Source organism: Sorex fumeus, unplaced genomic scaffold (genome assembly GCF_029834395.1).
Source record: "Sorex fumeus unplaced genomic scaffold, SorFum_2.1 ptg000073l, whole genome shotgun sequence".
Lineage (NCBI taxonomy): Eukaryota > Metazoa > Chordata > Mammalia > Eulipotyphla > Soricidae > Sorex > Sorex fumeus.
In genome coordinates, this window is record NW_026606130.1 from 15,840,099 (window position 1) to 15,862,675 (window position 22,577).

General features: G+C 38.6%; 1 protein-coding gene across 7 annotated transcripts in view; it reads left to right on the top strand.

Annotated features, from left to right (window-relative positions):
- The window catches only part of ARHGEF9 (Cdc42 guanine nucleotide exchange factor 9), a 480,567-nt gene extending 474,106 nt beyond the window's left edge, over positions 1-6,461 (top strand). For all 7 annotated transcript variants that reach the window (XM_056130045.1, XM_056130050.1, XM_056130046.1 and 4 more), the window contains one exon: positions 5,472-6,461. In XM_056130045.1, coding sequence (XP_055986020.1) covers positions 5,472-5,653 — 182 coding nt within the window. In that variant the 3' untranslated portion in view covers positions 5,654-6,461. The remainder of the gene's footprint in view (positions 1-5,471) is intronic.
- The last annotated feature ends 16,116 nt before the right edge of the window (positions 6,462-22,577 follow it).

Genomic DNA, 22,577 nt, shown 5'->3' on the forward strand with positions numbered 1-22,577 from the left:
GTCCTCGTTAAAGATTTGGAAGAGTTCACTAGTGAATCCATCTGTGCCAGGACTTTTCTGCTTGGAGAGAATTTTTACTACCGTTTAATTTCCCTTGATGGTGATAGGAGTGTTCAGGTATTCCAGGTCTTCTTGGTTCTCCTTGGGAGGCTAGAGGAATCTAGGAATTTATCCATTTCCTCGAGGTTTTCATGTTCCGTGGCATATAGCTTCTCAAAGTATTCCCTGAGGATCCTTTGAATTTCTGTAGTTTCTGTTGTAATGACCCCTTTTTCATTTATAACTCAGTTTATTAGGGTTTTCTTTCTCCCTTTCTTTGTGAATTTTGCTAGAGGCTTATCGATCTTGTTAATTTTCTCAACGAATCAGCTCTTGGTGTCTTGATCTTTTGGATTTTTTGGGGGAGTTTCCTTGTCTTAATCTTTGCTCTGAGTTTTGTTATTTCCTTCCACTTGTTCAGATTGGGGTCCTTTTGTTGGTCATTCTCAAAGTTCTTAAGCTTTAAGGTTAGTTTACTTATGTGGGCTCGATCCTCTTTCCTGAGCAATGCTTGTAGAGCTCTAAACTTTCCTTTTAACACAGCTTTTGCTGTGCCCCATAAGTTTTGGTAACTGGTGTCCTCATTTTCGTTTGTTTCCAGGAATCTTTTTATTTCCTCTTCCATTTCCTTTCTAAGCCACTCCTTGTAAAATAGTGAGCTGTTCAATTTCCAGGTGTTTTATTTAGTTTTCTGTTTGTGTGTGATTTACTTCTAATTTAAGCGTATTGTGGTCTGAGAAGATTGTTGATACAATCTCTATCTTGTTAATTTTATGGAGTTATGTTTTGTGACTCAGCATGTGGTCTATCTTGAAGAATGTTCCATACACACTTTAGAAGGATGTGTATTCAGGTTTTTGATGATGAAGTGTCCTGTATATATCTACTAAGTCTCTTTCTCCCATTTTTTCCCTCAGATGAAGTATGTCCTTGCTAAGCTTGAGTCTGGTTAATCTATTAAGAGGTTATTCAACACGGTGTTGAAGTCTCCCACTAGAATTATTTTGCTATCGATGTCTTTCTCCAAGTCGATGAGTAGTTATTTTACATACTTTGCTTGTCCCTCATTAGGTGCATATACATTTAGTATTGTAAGTTATTCCTGTTCTACAGATTCCTTGATCAATAAGGAGTGACCTTCACTCTCTCTTGTGACTTTTTTCACTATGAAATCTATGTGGTCTAATACTAGGATGGCTACCCCAGCTTTTTTATGGGAGTTGTTTGCATGTAGATTGTTTTACAGCCTTTGATTCGGAGCCTGTGTTTGCTTTGACTATTGAGATGTGTTTCTTGGAGTCTGAAGATAGTTGGGTTCAATTTTCTAATCCATCCTACCACTCTGCTTCTTTCAATTGGTTCGTTTATCCCATTGACATTGAGAGAAATTATTGTTATGGGGTTTTGTACCACTGTTATGTTGAAATTTTGTGTATTTGAGGGACCTGTCTTGTCTTAAAGTAGCCCATTTTATTGTTCTTGTAACCATGGTTTTGATACTATGAAGTTCCCGATCTGTTGTTTGTCTGTGAAACTGTGTGTTGTTCCTTCTGTTATGAATGAGAGTCTTTCTGGGTACAGTATTTTTGGTGAGGCATTTATTTCATTGAGTATTTTCACTATATCCCGCCGCTGTTTTCAGGCCATGAGGGTTTCATCAGACAAATCAGCTATGAATCTTAAGGATGCTCCTTTGTAGGAAATTTCTTTCTTTGATCTTGCTGCTTTCAGAATTTTGTCTCTAAGGTTTTGGTCATTTTGATCAAGATGTGTCTTGGGGTATTTTTATTCAGATTTCTTCTAGCTGGTACCCTTCGGGTCTCCTGAATGTGGTCGCATGTTTTCTTCAGCTCTAGAAAAATCATAGTAATCATGTTTTTGATGGTTTCTTCTTCATCAAGGTTTTCTTCCTGTCCCTCTGGGACTCCAATCATTCTTATGTTACTCCTCCTGGCTTCATCACTATTTTCTCTTGCCATCTGTTCCCAAGTTGTGAGTCTCTTTTCCATTTTCTGCTCTTTTCTGGAGTCTCTGAACTTCATCTTCCAGCTCACTGATTCTGTTCTCAGCAGCTGTTACTCTGCTACAGAGGCCTTCCACTCTGTTTTTCAATTCGCCTACTAAGTTTTTCTGGTCTGACTATTTCGGTTTGTAATTTTATTTGCATTTTCATCATTTCTACCTTCAAATCCTCTTGTCTTTTATTAGCATTGCTTTCCATTCTTTCATTGAGTTCCCTAAGCATCCTCAGTAGTTCCCTTCTAAATTCTTTCTCAGAGAGTTTGTCTTGCACTTCAGTACTATTGGTGTCTTCTGGGCTAGCCTCTTCAATAAGTAAGCTAGGTGGGCTTTCGCCTTGCTTTGCCATTGTGACCTGTTTGCTTTAGACCTTCACGCTCACTGTTACTATTCTGCTTAAGATGTAGAATAAATTGAGATAGGCTTAATTAATTATTGGCTAATGTGTTTCTGATGGTTATGCTAAACTTGTGAAGTTCCATCTAAGAGGGTAACTTATGGTTCTTATGGGATTTATAGGGGGAGAATAACTCAGGACCGCATTAGTGGCTGCGGCTCCAGGAAGGTACCCTGCCGCCAGGCGGGTACCTGATTGAATGAGCAGAGAGTAGCGGAAAGGCTCAGCTTTGGGTTCATGGAATGTGTCTCAATTTCGGTCCCCCACAGACCAAGGATGAAAACCGGCTGTTCTTATGGGATCTAGTTAGGTGCATAGCCCCAGGAAGGGGCCCTGCTGCCAGGCGCGTACCTGATTGAATGTAGCTTTCCAGTTTCTGCTCTCATTTCTTCCTGTATTTTCTCAATTGTTTCTCTCATGTCCTCCCTTAATTTACTGGATATCTGGCTCACTCCTTTATTGATTTCATTGAACATCTTCATTACTTCATATCTGAATTCTTTCTCAGAAAGGTCCCTTAGGTTAATAGCAACTAATGAAACTTCTGGACTCTTTTCATCATACTCCCGTCATGGTGGGGATTTGCATTGTTTCTTCATATTGTGTGGAGGTATGGAGATTGAAATGTTACACGAGATTGCTGGGTTGAGTAAACTACCTATGGCTGCGTAGCATTGGCCAGCCCCAAATTAGGCCATGTCCACTTCTACAGAGGCCACACAGACTTCTGAAGAGGCCACACCTCCTACGGGTACCTGGTGTGTGTGGGGGCACAACCTGGGGGAGGAAGAAGACCTGGCCCAGTGTTGGGGACAAACAGGAATATGCTCAGTGATGGTGAGCGTCCCAGGGTCCTAGAGGATGCCTGGGGTGCATACATGGGGAAAGCCAAGTCCCGGGTTCGAAGAATGATTGACCTGGGGAGGAAGAAGACCAGGCACAGCATTGGGGACGAATAGGAAGAGGCTCAGTGATGGCTAGCATCCCAGGATCTTAGAGGACAACTGGAGCACGTACACGGGGAAAGCCTAGTCCCGGGTTCGAATAATGACTGACCTGGGGAAGGAAGAAGACCGGGCACATCATTGGGGACGAAGAGGCTCAGTGATGATGAGTGTCCCAGGGCCCTAGAGAACACCTGGGGCACGTACGTGGAGAAAGTCAGGTCCTGGGTTCGAATAATGACTGAATTTGCTGTATATTTCAGACCATAGTCCTCAGGCCAAGTTAGTCTTTCCTAATCCCAGCAGGGTTCTTATCCAGTTATTTCTTTTTGGGTCATGGCAGAGTTTGTTCACGACTGTGCTTTTAACTTATAGTTAAGTATTATGGAGCTCGGCCAGGCCCATTTTGATGCCAGACTAGCTCATGGCTTGCCCTGGTACCATCTAGTCCCTCTCTGGGACCCTGCTTTTGGAGTGCTAGAAACTAAGGGAAAATGAGGCTTATTTAAAGTAAATATAGATGCTCAGGAGTCAATATTATTTTGGAGTCAATTAACTCCCATGTTACATAACATTACATCAACTGTTTCCTGTGTCTATACAAAAAGGACATTGCCAAATACACCATGCAAATGATATAAAGGAAAGAGAAAAAAGCAATATAGGATTATTAGTGCCTGATGGAATTGGGTGTGTGGGTATGCCTCAGTTACACTGTTGTGCGAGTGGCTCAATAAACCTCAAGCTCCCTGCACGAAGAGCAAGCACAACCCAATGCTATCCAACATCTGATCACAGATTTAGAAGTAATCCCACCAACAAAACTGATCCATGATTATTATGTGCACATCTGGGTGTGCATTCAAAACATTAGACAAAAAAAATCATCGCTCTGTACACCCCAAACTTCTACAATTATATATATGCATTTACTTTTAAGTTATATTTCAATAAAACTGGAAAACAAATTAAAAAACTAAAATAAGACCCATCTACTGGCTTTCAGTAAAGAACTAGTTCCTTCTTACTGAAGTGCCAATGACCAATGTTTTAATATAATAATTTAAGGTAAAGAGATAAAGCCATCAAACAGAGACAAAGGAACAGTGGCGGTGAAATTTTAGATATTAAACACTCAGTGAATTTATTTGGAAATCAAAATAGTGTTGATATGTTGTGTGTCTCAGTTATTTAAAAGGTGATCTGTTGTAGAACACAAAAGCATGCCTTATTCTATAGATTATACCTTTCCTGAGAAGATCTGTCCTGAAATGAGTATTGTTTTCTTTCCTTTTGACCTTTTTTGTATGTGGGATCACACTCAGCTCAGGGTGGGAGAAAGAAAACTAAAGTTTGAGGTTAAAATGAGTGCGTTTAATTATGTGAAGGACGAAGTCTTTACCAGGAAAAAAGCTTTCAACTAAGCTGTTTGAAAATTGGTAAGAGCTCAACTAAGAAATAAACTAATGTAAGTTCTAGAACTTGCTTTGTAACCTTAAATATGGCATTTTCCACCATTTCTTAGCTTCTTTGTCTACAAAATGACTAATCAAAACATTCCATTAATTATTATCATAAATGACATATTCGAGAGGGACGTCCCTTTCAGAGAGCCCGGCAAGCTACCAAGAATATCCCGCCCACATGGCAGAGCCTGGCAAGCTACCCTTGGCGTATTCAATATGACAAAAATAGTAACAATAACAGGTACCATTCCCCTGACCCTGAAAGAGCTTCCAATATGGCAACATTGGGAAGTACAGGTAAGGAGAGGCTGCTAATATCTCAGGGCATGAACAAATAGAGACATTACTGACACCCACTCAAGCAAATCGATGACCAACAGCATGACAGTGATACAGTGGAATGACTTATTAGAGAGGGTGTGATGATTTATCACTGTACCATTTTAATATCTGTTGGAGTCTGCAGTTCATTTGGATAATTTGCAATTTTAGTTATACTCGAGAACATAGTCTTAAATTATCTTCTCCAAATGGTTATTGGTTTATTTGAGAAACTACTTGCTGTTTTACTTATGCATTTTCCCTTTTATTTCTTTCTTACTCTAGGTGTCAACTCTGCCCGCTCAGTTCCTCCTTCATACCCACCACCACAGGACCCATTAAACCAGGGCCAATACCTGGTCCCAGATGGCATCGCTCAGTCACAGGTCTTTGAGTTCAGCGAACCCAAGCGCAGCCAGTCACCATTCTGGCAGAACTTCAGCAGGTTAACTCCCTTCAAAAAATAATACTTACAGGGAGGCAGATAATTTTAAAATAAAGTAAATTATATTTATAGATGGACCTTTTTTTTCGGAGAAACACTGTTGAAATTTATATACATATATGTATCTCTATATATGTATATATATATATGGACATAAAATAGACCCTCGAGTGTACACACACACAAACACACAGAAGGAGCAAAAACATTTTCTTTTGGGGGAAATTAAATCTGTAGTCGTAGAAAGGTACCAATAACATCTAAACTAATGACCGTTTCTTCACAAGTTTTCCATTCTCACCCTGACCTCCTTGCATTTGCTTTTAGAAACTAATAGCTCTATTTCTTTGTTTTTCAGTTAATATAATTTCTTTACTCCCTGTGAGTGATTCATGACTTGTCATTAATACCATAGATGTGTTTGTATTGGCTTCTAGTTTTCTGATGATAGTATGCTAATGAGTTTTAAATTAATTTGATGTGAAATTTGAAAGTTTGAATCTTTTCCCCCTTTCACTTTTCAGTGGATAAAGGGAATATTCTCCTTTTCCTCTCCCTCAGCCAATTCTCTGCAGATATTTCTGCAGCATTGCTGTTGCTCTGAACATTTTTCCTGCATCTTCTCAGTTGCATCGGTCTAGACATGCTTCTTTGTGCCCTGTGACAGCTGCTTGATATTTCTATTGCTTTCACTATGTTTTAGTTGTTGTAAAAGGCCGTAAACCAACCAGAAAAGAGGTAATATATGTTTATAATGTCAGAGTATAAAGAATCTGGAGAGGAATGATGTGCAGGCAACTTTCTGCATTTGGACTAGTTTAGTACTGAAATTTCTCATATCATAACACTTCTGGGTTTTGAGAGTTTTGTATCTGGGGTTTATTTGGGGCCAATTATTTCCCTTTTAAAATGCTTTGGTTATGGTATTCCAGTATGATATTCCACATGATATATCCCTCTCCTAATGTAAAAGATGAACTTGAAGTTAAAAGGCTTATACATCAATCCTGGAAGAAAGAATTAACTGCCTCCTAGCACTAAGTAGATTTCTATCGGGTTTTCTTTTCACAACACGTGTGGGTATTTGCTCATTCCTGCTGCAAATTACATAGTGTTTAGGAAGAAAGTATAAGGAGCCTATGAGGTACAAGAAAAAGCCCACCTTTTTCTTGTTTTCACTTTGTTTTAGGTGTAAAGGGACCCAAATCAACCAGAAAAGGCAGCAACTTTCAGAATATTTATTTGGACAGGATCTAAGATTATACCATCTTAATGGAAAATAATAGGTTAGGGAATGTAAAGAATCTCTGACTAATGTACGTACCTACAGTTCATACCACTCCAGTAATATGAGTCGTCTCCCAGATTGCATGGAAAATCTTCTACTACACCTACCTTCCCTTTGTTTTCTTTCCTGAAAACCTGGCACAAGTTTGATAGACATTTCTGACTATAAAGGGCTATGTTTTCAACATTATCTCATCCAATGGTATTTGAACCAAATTAGCAACCAGAAAAGAAAGGGTCTGAGACAGAGATGCTATTTACGTAATCATTATTGGCAGGTTTTCTAGCCTGAGAAAAACTAACTTCTCCAAAAAATTAAGTTCTCTGTTGGTGCACAAGTAACTATTCTTCTTTCTTGCATTGGCCCTTGAGTGGTCAGACCTTAAGCAGCATGCAGAATAGAGTGAGTATAGGTCATGCAATGGAGATCCCCCCTAGTTAGGAATCTGGAAATTCTGAGTCTGTCCTAAACCCAATATAAGATTTAATTATTTAAGAACCTCAGCTTACTGAGCAGCACTGCTGTTCTATTATAAACCCAGACAAAATATTTCTCAATCTGGGAATTATACCTTTGTGAGCATAAATTTTATGCTATTTAATTTTTCATTTTTGCCATACTTAAATTAGACTTGTAGTGTAAACAAAAACTAAGATTGAAATTGGCAAATGGCAAGGGCTTGGAATTAATCACTAGTTCTTATCACGTGAACAGCTTCTTTAGACACCATTGGGAAGTCTCTAGACCTGAGCTATGACAACACAGTGACTGTGTAGGCCTCACTGATGGGTACATATTTTTCCTACTTTCCATTCTTCCCATCTATACTCGGCTTTGATATGCTTTCTCAAAGCCTGGACATATATCAGAAAGGAATGATTTATACTTTAGGGGCCTACAAATTTTATTAAACAAGCGCCCTCATAGCCCCTACTACCAGTGACTGAGTTCAGAGGTTTAGAGTAAGGGTTACCATCTCTCACTATCCACTCACCTCATATTTATCCAAGCCACTGACCTCTTGAGATACCAGTAAATTGTAAAATGAGAAATAAACTTACCATTTTGTTAAAGTGGAAATTTTAGATTATATTAGCAAAGCATACCAGTGACCTACAATCCCAAGGGGAAACCCATTACCTAGAGTTAGAGTTCAGGCCAATTCTGTCTCCACAGCAATGCTATTTTCAAGAACTCTGTATATTTTGTGTTTCTGCATGACCCAGAACTCTCCTTTTCTCAACTCAATGAGAACTGATTTGCTCTCCAAAAGGCTTTGCTAAGTATGTTCTAGGGGCCTTCACGTGGGTTGGTCCAAACATAGAAATCCATCACTCCCTTTTCTCTTCCCTGTCCCCTTCTCTCTGTGTATATCTCTAATGGACTTATAAGGACAGCAACAAGAGAAATCTAACAATTATGATGTGATGCCAAATAGTGATCTTTTAGTGCTTTGGGGGTGGGGTGGGCTGGGTTTGATGGATGGGAAACAGCAATTTTTATTTCCCCTGCTGCTCTGCATTTACCAATTATTATTCTGTTTCTTCTGGATGTTTGACCTTGTCAAACAAATGTCAAACTTGTGTGTTTAATAAAAATTGTTTAACAACAAAAATAAGACGTTGTAATGACACAAAGCCTTATAAAATATTTATGGAATTCAATAAAGAAGTAAAAAAGACACCTCCAGGCATCACTATCATTTATGTTTTGTGTATGTCTGTGTCAGCTATTACAAAATAAACATAATCCTCATTGTATGAGCAGCTTACACCAAATCATTCTTGGTCTGCCAGTTATATTGTTTTAATATCAAGAACCCAATGAGTTATCTTGACTTCCCATGTATTTTTATCTGGAAAATTTGAGACAAGGAGGAAGTTTGATTGTGCAACCAGGGCAATTTAAGTGTCTTTATCTATGCGGCTTAGGCATCAACAAGATTTCAATGCCCATTTCTGACTTCTCTTTTTCCTTGCAGCTACAAGTGCCTAATGAAGGCGCACACAAGAGATTTAAGAACTTCTTTTGGGACCCCAAAAGAGGCTATATCAATCGGTAATGTCTTACCCATGGTATTTTCCTAATACTACTAATTTTGTCTCAATGGAGATCCTTATCCAGTGCCAAACATGGGTTTGAAATGAACACAGTCTTTCATTATAATATTACCAGAATGTAGATTTTTCTTGCTTCCCACAAGGTCTCTCTGTGTGGAGGACTATGTCTTACCTAAATACAAAAAACAATAGATACTTATGAAAATCACAGAATCACTCTATTCTCATGAATTATCAATCATTTATCCTACCCATTTAAAATAGAGAAAAGTATCCAAAGAACACTCATGTAATACAGGATAAAAGAGCTCAAGGAAGAAGTGAGAGAGATGTAAAGCAATAGAGTGCTTCCAAGACATATGATTTTTGTCCCCAATTATATCTTTGTAAAATGTCTTTCAATCAGCTTGTCTTATTTGTCTGACTTCATAATAAACTGTCCCATAAGTTTTGGAATGTGGATAAAGGTCACTGGAACACTGGAAAATTAATCTTTTCTATGTCCTGGTGAGTACAGAATCCTTTCAGGTTATCATAATTTAGAATCGTCTTTGACACTGACACTATTCCCTAGAACTTCACAGAATTTAAATCTCACGTTATCACTGTAGATGTGGGTTTGATAACACACCTTTGATTGTCACTGTCCTGTGCCACTTACCTATTCCCATCTAGTAGAGCGTTTTGTCTTGAAATTCAAGTAAAATACTTGAATTGATGATTATTGTGGGCTGGAGCGATAGCACAGCGGGCAGGGCATTTGCCTTGCATGCAGCCAACATGGCCGACCCGAGTTCAATTCCTCTGCCCCTCTCAGAGAGCCCGGCAAGCTACCGAGAGTATCTCGCCTGCATGGCAAAGCCTGACAAGCTCCCCATGACGTATTCGATATGCCAAACACAGTAACAAGTCTCACAATGTTACTGGGCCCGCTAGAGCAAATCGATGAACAACGGGAGGACAGTGACAGTGACAGCAATGATTATTGTATTAAGTGTTATCACTGAAGAATTTGTGGTTTTGTGTGTTTGTTTCTTTAAACAACAGTAATTCTAAAATACAGTAAATTCTCCTTACATGATTAACCATGATAAGACACAGGAATTTAAACAAAAGGAAAGAATGTGTGGCATAGCAGGTATACTGTTTCAAGATGGTAGTGGAGCTAACTCACCTGTTGCTCAGTTTTTCTCCTCTCCCAGATGCACCAAATATACAGTTACACTTGCAACAATTTTCTCTTTGGACAAACACTTATCATAAGCAAGAAATAATTGAGTTACATTGAACTTTACAAGGGAAGACCGAGAAACCCTACCTTCACCATGATACACATTATCAGGGAGTACTCAAAATCTAGAATATCTCCCAAAGAAGTGAAGGGTTGGTACCTTAGACACAAAAGTTTTAATACGTTCACCTGAGAGATTATCCTCAGAAGTATTTGACTTTGAAAAATTTGAGTGAAATCTGAGATTATAACCTAGAAACAGCTTTTACATGGTCTTACTCATCTCATAGCTCAGCGAAGAATTAATCATTTGAGAGGTGCCCAAGTTTATGTAAAAGGAACTTATTAGAAAATCTTAAAGAATTGACTTCAAGGACAATAGATTGATTGCAATATTTGTCCCTGTGGATGGATCTGGTGGGCATCATCATAACATTCACTTGCCATGATAAAACTTGAAGAATTCTATTTTCACATTTCTCCACATCCAGAATTAGATAATGGGTGCACCTCCTATCCCAGTTTCCAAAGCACTAGTATCTCTTTATGGTGAAATTTTTCATGTATCTCTTTTCCTTTTTATATTGTTGTTTTGTTTTGTTTTGTTATGTATATTGGGCCACATTTGGATGATGTTCAGGGTTATTATTGGCTCTGCACTCAGGACTTATTCTTGGCGGTGCTCAGGTACTCTATGGGATGCAGTATTCAAACATGTGTTTGGCATGTGCCTTCCTATTCTCTGACCCCACTTGCCATATATTTTATGCAGAGGGCTCTAATTTCTATGGTAGCTCCACATTAAAAACATTTGTAAAAATACAGTAATAAATCTAACCCTGAAAACTATACACGTCTAACTCTGAAAGTGATCATTACCCTGACCCTAACTCTAAATTTAACCTAAACTTGACCCATAATCCTGAACCTGGCACTGTGATCCTGACCTTCTAATTTATGCTGATGCTGACCCTGACTCAATCCAAAGCCTAGTTTATATTCTAATCCTGACTCTAATACAAACCCTAACCCTAAACCTTAGATCTAGTACTTAGGACACTAATTCTAACCTAATGCTGCCCCTAACCTATAACCTATATCTCACATAAATGTTACTCAACTATTTTTATTATTGTGACTCCCTTCCAAACTTTATTCTTTATTTTGTCCCCAATGCTACCACTTGGTCCTCTAGTCTTGCACCAACCATCACCATTTATGTTATTTTTATGTCCTTTTTGGAACATAGCAGATCCTATATGGTAACATATAGCCCTTAGTTCACAAAGACTCACACTAACACTACCATATACCTTAATTCTAACCAATAATCCTAACTATAAACCTAAAACTAGTGCTAAAAATATGGCATCAAACTGCTAACCTAACTGCTAACCCTGTCTCACAAGGCTGTAACTTGGAAGGTCTCACTTTGCTTCCTCGTTTCAGCTGTCCTACCAACTACTGATTTAGCTACCATTCAATTTTGGGGCCCGTTTGGGACCTACTAGGATATTTTCCCTAGGAGCTTCAGATAGCGAAATCGCACATGTGTATTACTGTATAAGAGACTACCTACATGGATTTATGGAGAATAGGCAAGTTCCATCTCATTTTCTGTCTGTGTTCCCATGTCAGATGTTTGTGTCATCACTTCCTTTATCTCCCTGTTTACTTGTTTGTTCTGCCTGGTGACCCAGACAAAATGTACATGTCTGAATAATCCAAGAGACGGATGTTTGGGGGGATATAGTGAATATTCCATATATGTGTGAGACAATGAGAGACAGTCTGTATTGCTACTCAGTAACCATTAGATATTAATAACCATGAGATATTAACCAAAGTTAATATCTCATTAAGAAATTGTGGGATCTCAAAGAATGAGCAGTAGTAAAATGTAAGGAGAGCCAAGGGGTTAAAATTCTTTATCCATTTTCAAATTAAATTTGCCTTACTTTATTAGGTGAAAAAGGAAAGGTGACAGAGTCCCCCACATTTAAACCAGCTTGTTGTTGGGATTCATCCCGCATTAAATATTATTCAGCATGCCTTACTAAATTTTAAAATAAATTATAATTATTAAATCTTAGATGGGCTGGAGCGATAGCACAGTGTGTAGGGCGTTTGCCTTGCATGTGGCTGACACAGCCAACACGAGTTCGGTTCCTCTGCCCCTCTCGGAGAGCCCGGTAAGTTACCAAGAGTATTTAGCCCTCACGGCAAAGCCTGGCAAGCTACCCGTGGCATATTCGATACCCAAACACAGTAACAAGTCACACAATCCTACTGGGCCCACTAGAGCAAATCGATGAACAACAGGAGGACAGTGACAGTGACAACTCTTAGATATTTTAACATTTCAACTTTTGTGCATATTTTTATATTAAAAATTTTTTACTTCAGTATTCACCTAAATTATCCTTTAAATTTCAGGTATAAAAGTATTTACAAGTATTAATTTTAAATTATTTTATTAAATAAAATTCCTTTTTTTTATTATAAGTGAGATACCATGAAGTACAGTTGTAGACTTACAAACTTTCGTGCTTGGGCTTCAGTTATAAAATGATCAATTACTCATCCCTCCGTCACTACCCATTCTCCACCACCAATGATCCCAGTAGCCCTCCCCGCCACCCAATCCCCCACCCTGCCCTGCCTCTGTGGCAGGGCATTCCCTTTTGCTATCTCTTTCATTTAGGGTGTTGTGGTTTGCAATGGAGGTATTGAGTGTCCATCGTGTTCGGTCTATAGTCTACTTTCAGCAAACATCTCGAATCCCAAGCGAATCCTCCAAACAACCTTTAATTGGTGTTTCCTTCTCTATCTGAGCTGCCTTTTCCCCCGCATGTGCTGCCAGCTTCCAATCCATGGAGAAGACCTCCTGGTACTTGTCTCAACTATTTTTGGGTGTTTGTCTCCCATTCAGTTACAAATTATTCCCCATATGAGTGCAGTCTTTCTAGGTCTGTCCCTCTATTTCTGGCCCATTTCACTTAGCATGATACTTTCTATGTACAACCATTTATATGTAAATTTCATGACTTCATCCTTTCTAAAAGCTGCATAGTATTCCATTGTGTAGATGTACAAAAGTTTTTTTAACCAGTCATCTGTTCTCGTGCACTCGGGTTTTTTCAAATTTTGGCTATTGTGAACAGTGCAAAAATGAACACACACGTGCAGATGTTCATGAACATAGTTGTATATATTTTCTTTCCTTTCATATTTGTTTAAAAATACGTGCTGTACCTGGAAAGTATAGAAGATAATGTACTTCATTGTATTCAACCAACCTCAAAACTGCATAATGTTCCCCAGTATGGCTTGGCTTTACCAAAAAATATACCCTAATCCTAAATAGCCCCAAGAAAACTCTAACATAATCACTAAGTTTAAACTAACTTTAACTTCAAAATTAACACTAACTGAAAACAGTAACTTTAAAACTAACTCTAAACTCTAAAACTAAACCTAATCCAAATTTAATTACAAACAATAACCTTAAACCTTAACCCTGACAGCAAACCCAAACCCTACCATAACTCTTGATCACTTGATCAATTGACAATCCTTTACTCAATGATTTGCTTGAGCGGGCGCCAGTAACATCTCCATTCGACCGTGTCACGTGCTAGTGTAGCCTAATGGTGTCTGCTCGCTCCAGGAACACAAAGATCCTCAAACCAATCGTTCATGGTCTTGAAAAAGAAGTCTAACCATCTCGTAGGTGGGCGGCCACGCGATTGTTTGACGTTCCATGGAATCCAGTCGGTAATGGCTCTAGTCCAGTGGTCGTCTCCAAATCTCATTATGTGTCCAGACCATCTGATTTTCGACACCTTGGCAAATAAGAGAGCATCCCTGATTCTTGATCGTCGACGGAGGTTGGAACCCTGAATTCTTTCTCTCAATAGAGTGAAGAGTGATAATGCAAGCATAGCTCTTTCAAATCCTCTTTGGGAAACCTGAATAGCATTCTCATCCGGTTTTTGTAGGGCCCAGGTCTCTGAGGCATATGTTAATGCATGAAGAACAGTGGAATCGAAGAGTTGTGCCAAGAGCTGGAGGTTCTTTGTCCTCTTAGCTATTTCTTTGACGCTCTTAAAGGCATTCCAAGCCACTCTCTTCCTCCTGCTCAACTCAGGTGCAAGGTCATTCTGCAAGGTCATTCCTCATGTTGACTTCTTGACCTAGGAACACATAACTGTTGCATTCAGAGATGTTCGTTCCATTGAGAGTGAATGGATCGTCAGGAATGAGACTGTTTCTCATTAACATTGTCTCGTGAATTTCAGCTGTAGTCCGACCTTTCCACACTCACGGTCAAAGTAGGCCAGCATTTCTGCCGAATGGCTAATGTTTGGTGTTATTAGATTGATTATTAGATTGATGTCATCAAAGAAGCAGAGGTGGTGTAGTTGCTGACCCTCTATCTTCACTCCCATTCCTTCCCATTCCAGTCATCACATGACGTTCTCCAGGGTGGTACTGAATAGTTTCAGTGAAATGGTATCACACTGCTGAACCCCTCTCTTGACATGGATGATCACATCTTTGTAGAATGGTGAGATCCTGGTAGTGAATCCACAATACAGCTCAGGGAGGATCCTGATGTATTGAATTAGAATGCCCTGATTGGCTAGGGCTTCAATGACTGCTTCTGTCTCAACAGAATCAAAGGCATTCTTTAAATCAATGAACGTTAGACAGAGTGGCATCTTGAACTCCCGAGAAACCTTAATGAGCTTTGTTATTGTGTGGATATGGTTGATTGTGCTGAATCATTTTTGGAACCCAGATTCCTCGCATGGTTGTCCTTCATCTAGTGTTCTGCCAATCCTATTTAGGATGACTCGAGTGAACAACTTGTAGATGACATACAATAGGCAGATCAGGGATAGTTGCCAATGTCATGGATGTCTCCCTACTTTTACAGTAGTACAGTCCTGCTGGTTTTCCATTGGGACGTAACCTTGCATTCAGACAGGTAGTGTCTGAAGAGCCGAGGCAGTGTATTGATGAGTAGTGATGTCAGGTTCTTTAGGTGTTTGGGTCTGACTTTGTCGGGACAGGTGCTGTTAGTTTCTTTACCGATGAAATGGCATGTCAGATTTCGGAAGGGAGAATGTTGGGAATGACATATTCATCCTGCGGAATTTTGTATGTGGGCAGGTGGATGTGGCTATAGAAGAGATCCGAGTAGAAGTCATGGATAATCTTCTCCATTGTCCTTATGGAAGATGTGATAGATCTATCAGGATGTCGAATGGCAGTCATCTTTGTCTTGTAGTTGGCGAAGGACAGGCGGGCATTGTAAATGCTTTTCTAGGCTTCTTCTGCATCTGAGAGCACTACTGCTCTTCTCTCTTTGAGGACTTCCTTTATTGCTTCTCTTCACTGCTTTGGGAGCTCAGATGTTTGCTTGTGGTTGCCTGAGGTTTGTGCCAAGCCACGTTGGCAAATGAGCTCAAGAGTTTTGAAGACAAGTATCTTATTTTTTGCCTGATCGATGGCAGTGTTGTCCCAAAATTCCAAATAGGATCAGACCACCGTCTTATTTGTGAAAAGTTCTACTTCATGGAGCAGGGAGAAAAGGCTGAAAAGTTTAAGAAGAGAACTCCCTGAACGACCACCAACTGGGAGCTCTTTGGCACTATTGCGGCAACATGGGAAGATGCCGTCGTTGACAACATTGACGAAGAATACGAACTATGGGTTCAGCACCTCCATGATTTTGTGAGGAATGCCGAGAGAGATAAATCCACAAAAATACCATAACTCTAATCTTTTTATATTTAGTTATCATGAACTACAAAGGTATTATTGATTGTATTTCAAGCATACAGTGTTCCAAAACCAATCTCTTCACCAGTGTTCCCTTCTCTCCACCAGTGTTCCCAGTTTCTATCCCACCCACAAGCCTCTGTCCAAGACAGACATCTTTTTTACATCTAAATTGTTGTCACAATGTTTAATAGTACCGTTACTGATAGTGTTTTCCTTGAACTACTTTTTATTGAATCACAATAAGTCACAAAATTATAAAATTGATCGTGATTGTTACTGATATTATTTTATTCCTATAAAAATTTACCATCTTTAAGCATCTCTCCTCCTACTGCTTGACCACTGACCTGCACTACTGTTGTAGAGTTCTCTTATGTGTTCTTCTTTCCACCGCTATCTAAGTGCAAGCTTCCTACTGAAGAAAAGTTTTCATGTATTTCATTTAAATAGCCTTTGGACATATTTTCATTTAAGTGTGTATCTTTATAAAGCATGACCTTTAGAAATAAATGTGTTTCTTTATAAAGCATGACCTATATAAAGAAACACATATAAGAGAGTTCAGTCTTGGCCAGGATCTCAAACTTCACTCAAAGTGATGAACTCTAAATCCACTCATGTAACAGCATATTTCACGATTTTTCTTTTATTTCTGCAGTGTAATATTCCATTGTTTAAATGTACCTTAATTTCTCATCTGTTCTTGGGAACTTGGTTTGTTTCCAGATATTTGTTATTGTGGATAGTGATGCAATGAACATAGGAGTGCTAACAGTACTTAGTGCTAACAATAACACTAATGGAAACATTTTTCTCCAAAGTTTTATATTGTATCACCCTTACAAAGCTGTTCATGATTCTGTTTAATTCATACAAAGCTCAACACCCATCACTCCACCATTGTACATCACCAGTGACCCCAATTTCCCTCCCATCACCCCCACCCTCAGCATGCCTCTATGGCAGGCACTTCTCTCTTGTGCACATGTGTTCTCTCTCTCGCTCTCTCGGTGTCTCTCTCACTGTCTTTCTCCTCTTTTGGGCAGTGGAAACTCTTACATAAATTCTAACACTAAACTTAACTTAAACCCTGACCTATTCATAATTTTAAGCCTAAGCCTAATTATCAACCTGATTCTAACCTTATTTCTAATTGTGCAACTGAATATGCCAACATAATCCAGCCCAATGCTCAGTCCATTCAAAAACAATGCCCATAATTGTATGTAAAGCTTTATTATTAGTAAACCCTTATTAATTTTATTAACATTTAAATAGAAATTATTTGTCTAATAATGGCTATTAGTAATGCACGCACCAACATGATTAATTTCATGTTATTTGTACACATTTATAATATGAATAAGCATAATTATCAATTGATTTTTCTAACCATTCAACTCAATTATTCTGACAATAATATTATATAGGTGTACATTAATAATAAATTTAACAAAAACAAAATATATTTTTTTTATTGAATCACCTTGAGATAGTTACAAGCTTTCATATTTGGGTTACAATCACACAATCATCAAACACCCATCCCTCCACCAGTGCACATGATCCCCAGTATACACCCCCTTTCCCACCCTCCCCATGCCTTGATGGAAGACAATATTCCCCATACTATCTCTCTACTTTTGGTTATTATGATTTGCAATACAGATACTGAGAGATTATCATGTTTGGTCCATTGTCTATTTTCAGCATACATTTCCCATCCAGAATGATTCCTCCAGCAATAATTTTCTTAGTGATCCAATCTCTATTCCAGCTCCATTTTCACCACTGCTCATGAGGCAGGGTTGCAGCTATGGAGCAATCTTCCTGGCCCTTGAATCTACTGTCCTTAGCTGTCAGCCTCATGTTATTTTTTTTTATACTCCACAAATGACTCCAGTACTTCTAAGTCTGTCCCTCTATTTCTGACTCATTTCACGTAGCATGATACTCTCCATGTCTATCCATTTATATGCAAAGTTCATGACTTCATCTCTCCTAACAGCTGCATAGTATTCTATTGTGTAGATGTACCAAACTTTCTTTAACCAGTCATCTTTTGTAGGGCACTTGCGTTGTTTCCAGATTGTGAATATTATAAACAGTGCTGCAGTGAACATATAGGTACAGATGTCATTTCTACTCCTCTGTATGTATTCCCAGAAGTGGTATTGTGGGGTCATATGGAAGCTCAATTTTTAGGTTTTGAAGGACTGTCCATATTCTTTTCAAAATGGCTGTAGCAGTGTGCATTCCCACCAACAGAGAAAATGCGCACCTTTTCTCCCACTTCCACGCCAGCACTGGTTGCTTTTGTTCTTTTGAATGTGTGCCAGTCTCTATGATGTGAGATGATATCTCATTGTTGTACTGATTTGCATCTCCCTGATGACTCTCGATGTGGAGCATTTTCTCATGTGCTTTTTGGCCATTTATATTTATTTTTTGAGGAAAATTCTGTTCATTTCTTCTTCCTATTTTTCATGGGGTTGGAGGTATTTTCCTTTTACAATTCTTTCTTAAAAATTTTATTAAATCACTGTGAGATAGTTACAAGCTTTCATGTTTGGGTTACAATCACACAATGGTAAAACACCCATCCCTCCACCAGTGCACATTCCCCACCACCAATGTCCCCAGTATACCCCCCTTTTCCATCCTCCCCTTGCCTCCATGGCAGACAATATTTTCCATAATCTCTCTCTACATTTGGGCATTATGGTTTGCGGTACATACACTGAGAGGCTATCATGTTTGGTCCTTTATCTACTTTCAGCACATATCTCCCCTCCTGACTGATTACTTAAGCCATTATTTTCTTAGTAATCCCTTCTCTATTTCAGCTCATTCTACCCTCCACTCATGAGGCAAGCTTCCACCTGTGGAGCAATCTTCCTGTCCCGTGTATCTACTATCCTGAGGTGTCAGCTTCATATTAGGTTGTTTTATACTCCACAAATGAGTGCAGTCCTTCTATGTCTGTCCATATCTTTCTGACTCATTTCACTCAATATGATACTCTCCATGTCTCTCCATTTATAAGCAAATTTCATTACTTTATCTCTCCTAACAGCTGCATAGTATTCCATTGTGTAGATGTAGCAAAGATTCTTTAACCAGTCATCTGTTCTAAGGAAATTTGGTTGTTTCCAGATTTTTGCTATTGTGAAGAGTGCTTCAATGAACATATAGGTATAGATGTCATTTCTACTGTGCTTTTCTGAATCCTCAGGATATATTCCTAGAAGCATTATTGAAGGGTTATGTGGAAACTCAATTTCTAGTTTTTGAAGGACCATCCATATTGTTTTCCAGAAAGACTGGACTAGTGGGCATTCACACCAACAGTGAAAGAGCATCCCTTTTGACCCACATCCACGCCAGCACTGGTTACATTTGTTCTTTTGAATGCGTGCCAGTCTCTGTGGTGTGACATGATATCTCATTGTTTTATTGATTTGCATCTCCCTGATGGCTAGTGATGTGGAGCATATTTTCATATGCCTTTTGGCCATTTGTATTTCTTTTTTTAGGAACCTTCTGTTCATTGTTTCTCTCCATTTTTGATTGGGTTGGAGGTTTTATTCTTGTACAATTCTGCTAGTGTCTTATATCTCCTGGAAATTATCCTTTATCAGATGAGTATTAGGTAAATATTCTTTCCCATTCTGTGGGCTCTTTCTGTATTTTGGTCACTGTTTCTTTTGAAGCGCAGAAGCTTCTAACTTTGATGCAGGTCCATTTGTTTAAGTTATGTCATGGAGAGTTCTGCCTACATTTTCCTCTGTGTTCCTTATGGATTTATTTCTGATATTGAGTTCTTTAATCCACTATGATCTGACTTTTGTGCATGGCATTAGACAGAAGTCAGAGTTCATTTTTTGCAGGTAGCTATCCAGTTTTCCCAGCACCACTTGTTGAAGAGGCTTTCCTTGCTCCAGTTCACATTTCTTTCTCCGTTGTCCAAGATTAAGTGGTCATATATTTGGGTGTTTGTGATGGAATATTCAACTCTGTTTCATTCGTCTGCAGGTCTGTTTCTAGCCCAATACCATGCTGTTTTAATTACTATTGCTTTGTAGGAGAGTTTGAAGATGGGGAAAATGATGCCACTCATCTTCTTTTTCCCAAGGATTGCTTTAGCTATTCGTTGGGGTTTATTGTCTCATATGACTTTTGGGAGTGTTTACTCCATTTTGTTGTATAATGTCATCCTGATTTCGTTGAATAATGGGTATCCTGATTGGGACCGCATTAAATTTGTATAGTGCTTTGGGAAGTATTGTCATTTTGATAATGCTAATCCTCCCTATGCATGAGAAGGGGATGTGTCTCCATTTCCTAGTGTCCTCTTTTATTTCTTGAAGTAGTGACTTGTAATTTTCCTTGTATAAGTCCTTCACCTCTTTGTTTCAGCTGATTCTGAAGTACTTAATTATTTGAGTTACTATTGTGAATGGGATTGGTTTTATAATGTCTCTTTCTTCTCTTTTGTTGTTTGTATATAAGAAAGCCATGGACTTTTGGTTCTTGATTTTGTAGCCTGCCACTTTACTATAGCGACATATTGTTTCTAGATACTTTTTTGTAGAGTCTTTAGGGTTTTCTAAGTATAGTATCATATTGTCTGCAAATATTGATAGCTTAGTGATAGCTTGACCTCTTACTTTCCTATCTGTATGCCCTTGATATCTCTTTCTTGCCTAACTGCTATGGCCAGGATTTCCAGTAATGTATTGAAAAGGAGTGGCGAAAGCGGACAACCTTGTCTTGTGCCCAATCTTAGAGAGAAGGCTTTTAATTTTCCTCATTGAGAAAGATAATTGCCATCTGGAATGTGTTTGAAGGCTTTGACTATATTGAGAAAATTTCTTTCAATGATTATTTTGCTGAGAGTTTTCATCATAAACAGGTGCTGGATCTTGTCAGATGATTTATCTGCATCTATTGATATGATCATATGGTCTTTATTATTTCTTTTATTGATATGATGAATTATGTTGAACGATTTATGAATGTTAAATCATTCTTGCATCCATGAGATAATTCTACTTTGTCATGGTGTATGATCTTTTTGATGAGTCGTTGGATTCTATTTGCTGATATTTTGTTGAGGATCTTTGCATCTGTGTTCATCAAGGATATTGGCCTGTAATTCTCTTCCATTGTGGTATCTCTGTCTGCTTTTGGTATCAGGGTGATATTTGCTTCATTGAAAGTGTTTGGAAGTGTTTATGATACTTCAATTTCCTGAAAAAGCTTAAGTAGGATTGGGAGTAAATCCTCTTTAAAGATTTCGCAGAATTCACCAGTGAATCCATCTGGGCCAGGAATTTTTGCTTGGGGAGAATTTTTATTTCCGTTTCAATTTCCTTGATGGTGATATGTCTGTTCAGGTATTCCACGTCTTCTTGGTTCAGCCTTGGGAGGCTATAGAAATCAAGGAATTTATCCATTTCCTCGTGGTTTTTGTGTTTCATGGCATAAATCTTCTCAAAGTACTTCCTAAATATTTAATTTCTGTAGTTTCTGTTGTAATGTCCCCCTTTTCATTTCTGACTCGGTTTATTAGGGTTTTCTTCTCCCTTTTTTGAGAGTCTTGCTAGAGGTTTATCGATCTTGTTTATTTTCTCAAAGAACCAGCTCTTGCTTTCATTGATCTTTCGGATTGTTTTTTGGGTTTCCATCTAGTTTATTTCTCTCTGAGTTTTATTATTTCCTTCCTCCTGCCCCAGTTGTGCCCCTTTTTGTTTGTCCTTCTCCAAGCTCTTGAGCTGTGAGTTTAGGTTATTTATGTGGGCTCACTCTACCTTCCTGAGGAATGCCTGTAGAGATATAAACTTTCCTCTTTACGAAACTTTTGCCATGTCCTGTAAGTTTTGGTAACTCGTTTCCTCATTTTCATTCATTTCCAGGAAGAATTTGGATTTCTTCTTTAATTTCCTTTCTAATCCACTCGTTGTAAAACAGTGGCACTGTAGCATTGTACCTCCAGTTGTTTGTTGATTTGCTCAAGCAGGTTCATTAACGTCTCCATTGTGAGAGTTGCTGCTGGTTTTGGCATATCGAATACCACGGGGAGCTTGTCAGGTTCTGCCATGTGGGTGGGATACTCAAAGTAGCTTGCCAAGCTCTCTGAGATGGGCGGAGCAATCAAACCAATGTTGGCTGCTTGCAAGGCAAACGCCCTACCCACTGTGCTATGAGCTGTTCAATTTCCAGGTGTTTGATTTAATTTTCTGTTTTTGTGTGTGATATATTTCTATTTTCAGCATATAATGGTCTGAGAAGATTGTTGGCTACTAGGTGGCTGCAATTGCTTTACCTCTCCGTAATTTACCAAGAGCATACAAAGACATACTAACTGTAGTCACCTAGACACACAAAACACAGAATAAACTGAATCAGCCTGAAAAAAGTCACAGTGAGAAAGTAAAGCAGAAACATACCATACTTAGTAAATGAAGTTTCAACCTAGAATATTCAACCAGTAGAAATCAGCACTATAGGCTGAGGAAAAAAATCATTGAGTTCCAAAATGAGATGCAGAAAATCTCAGACAGCAGCAGAA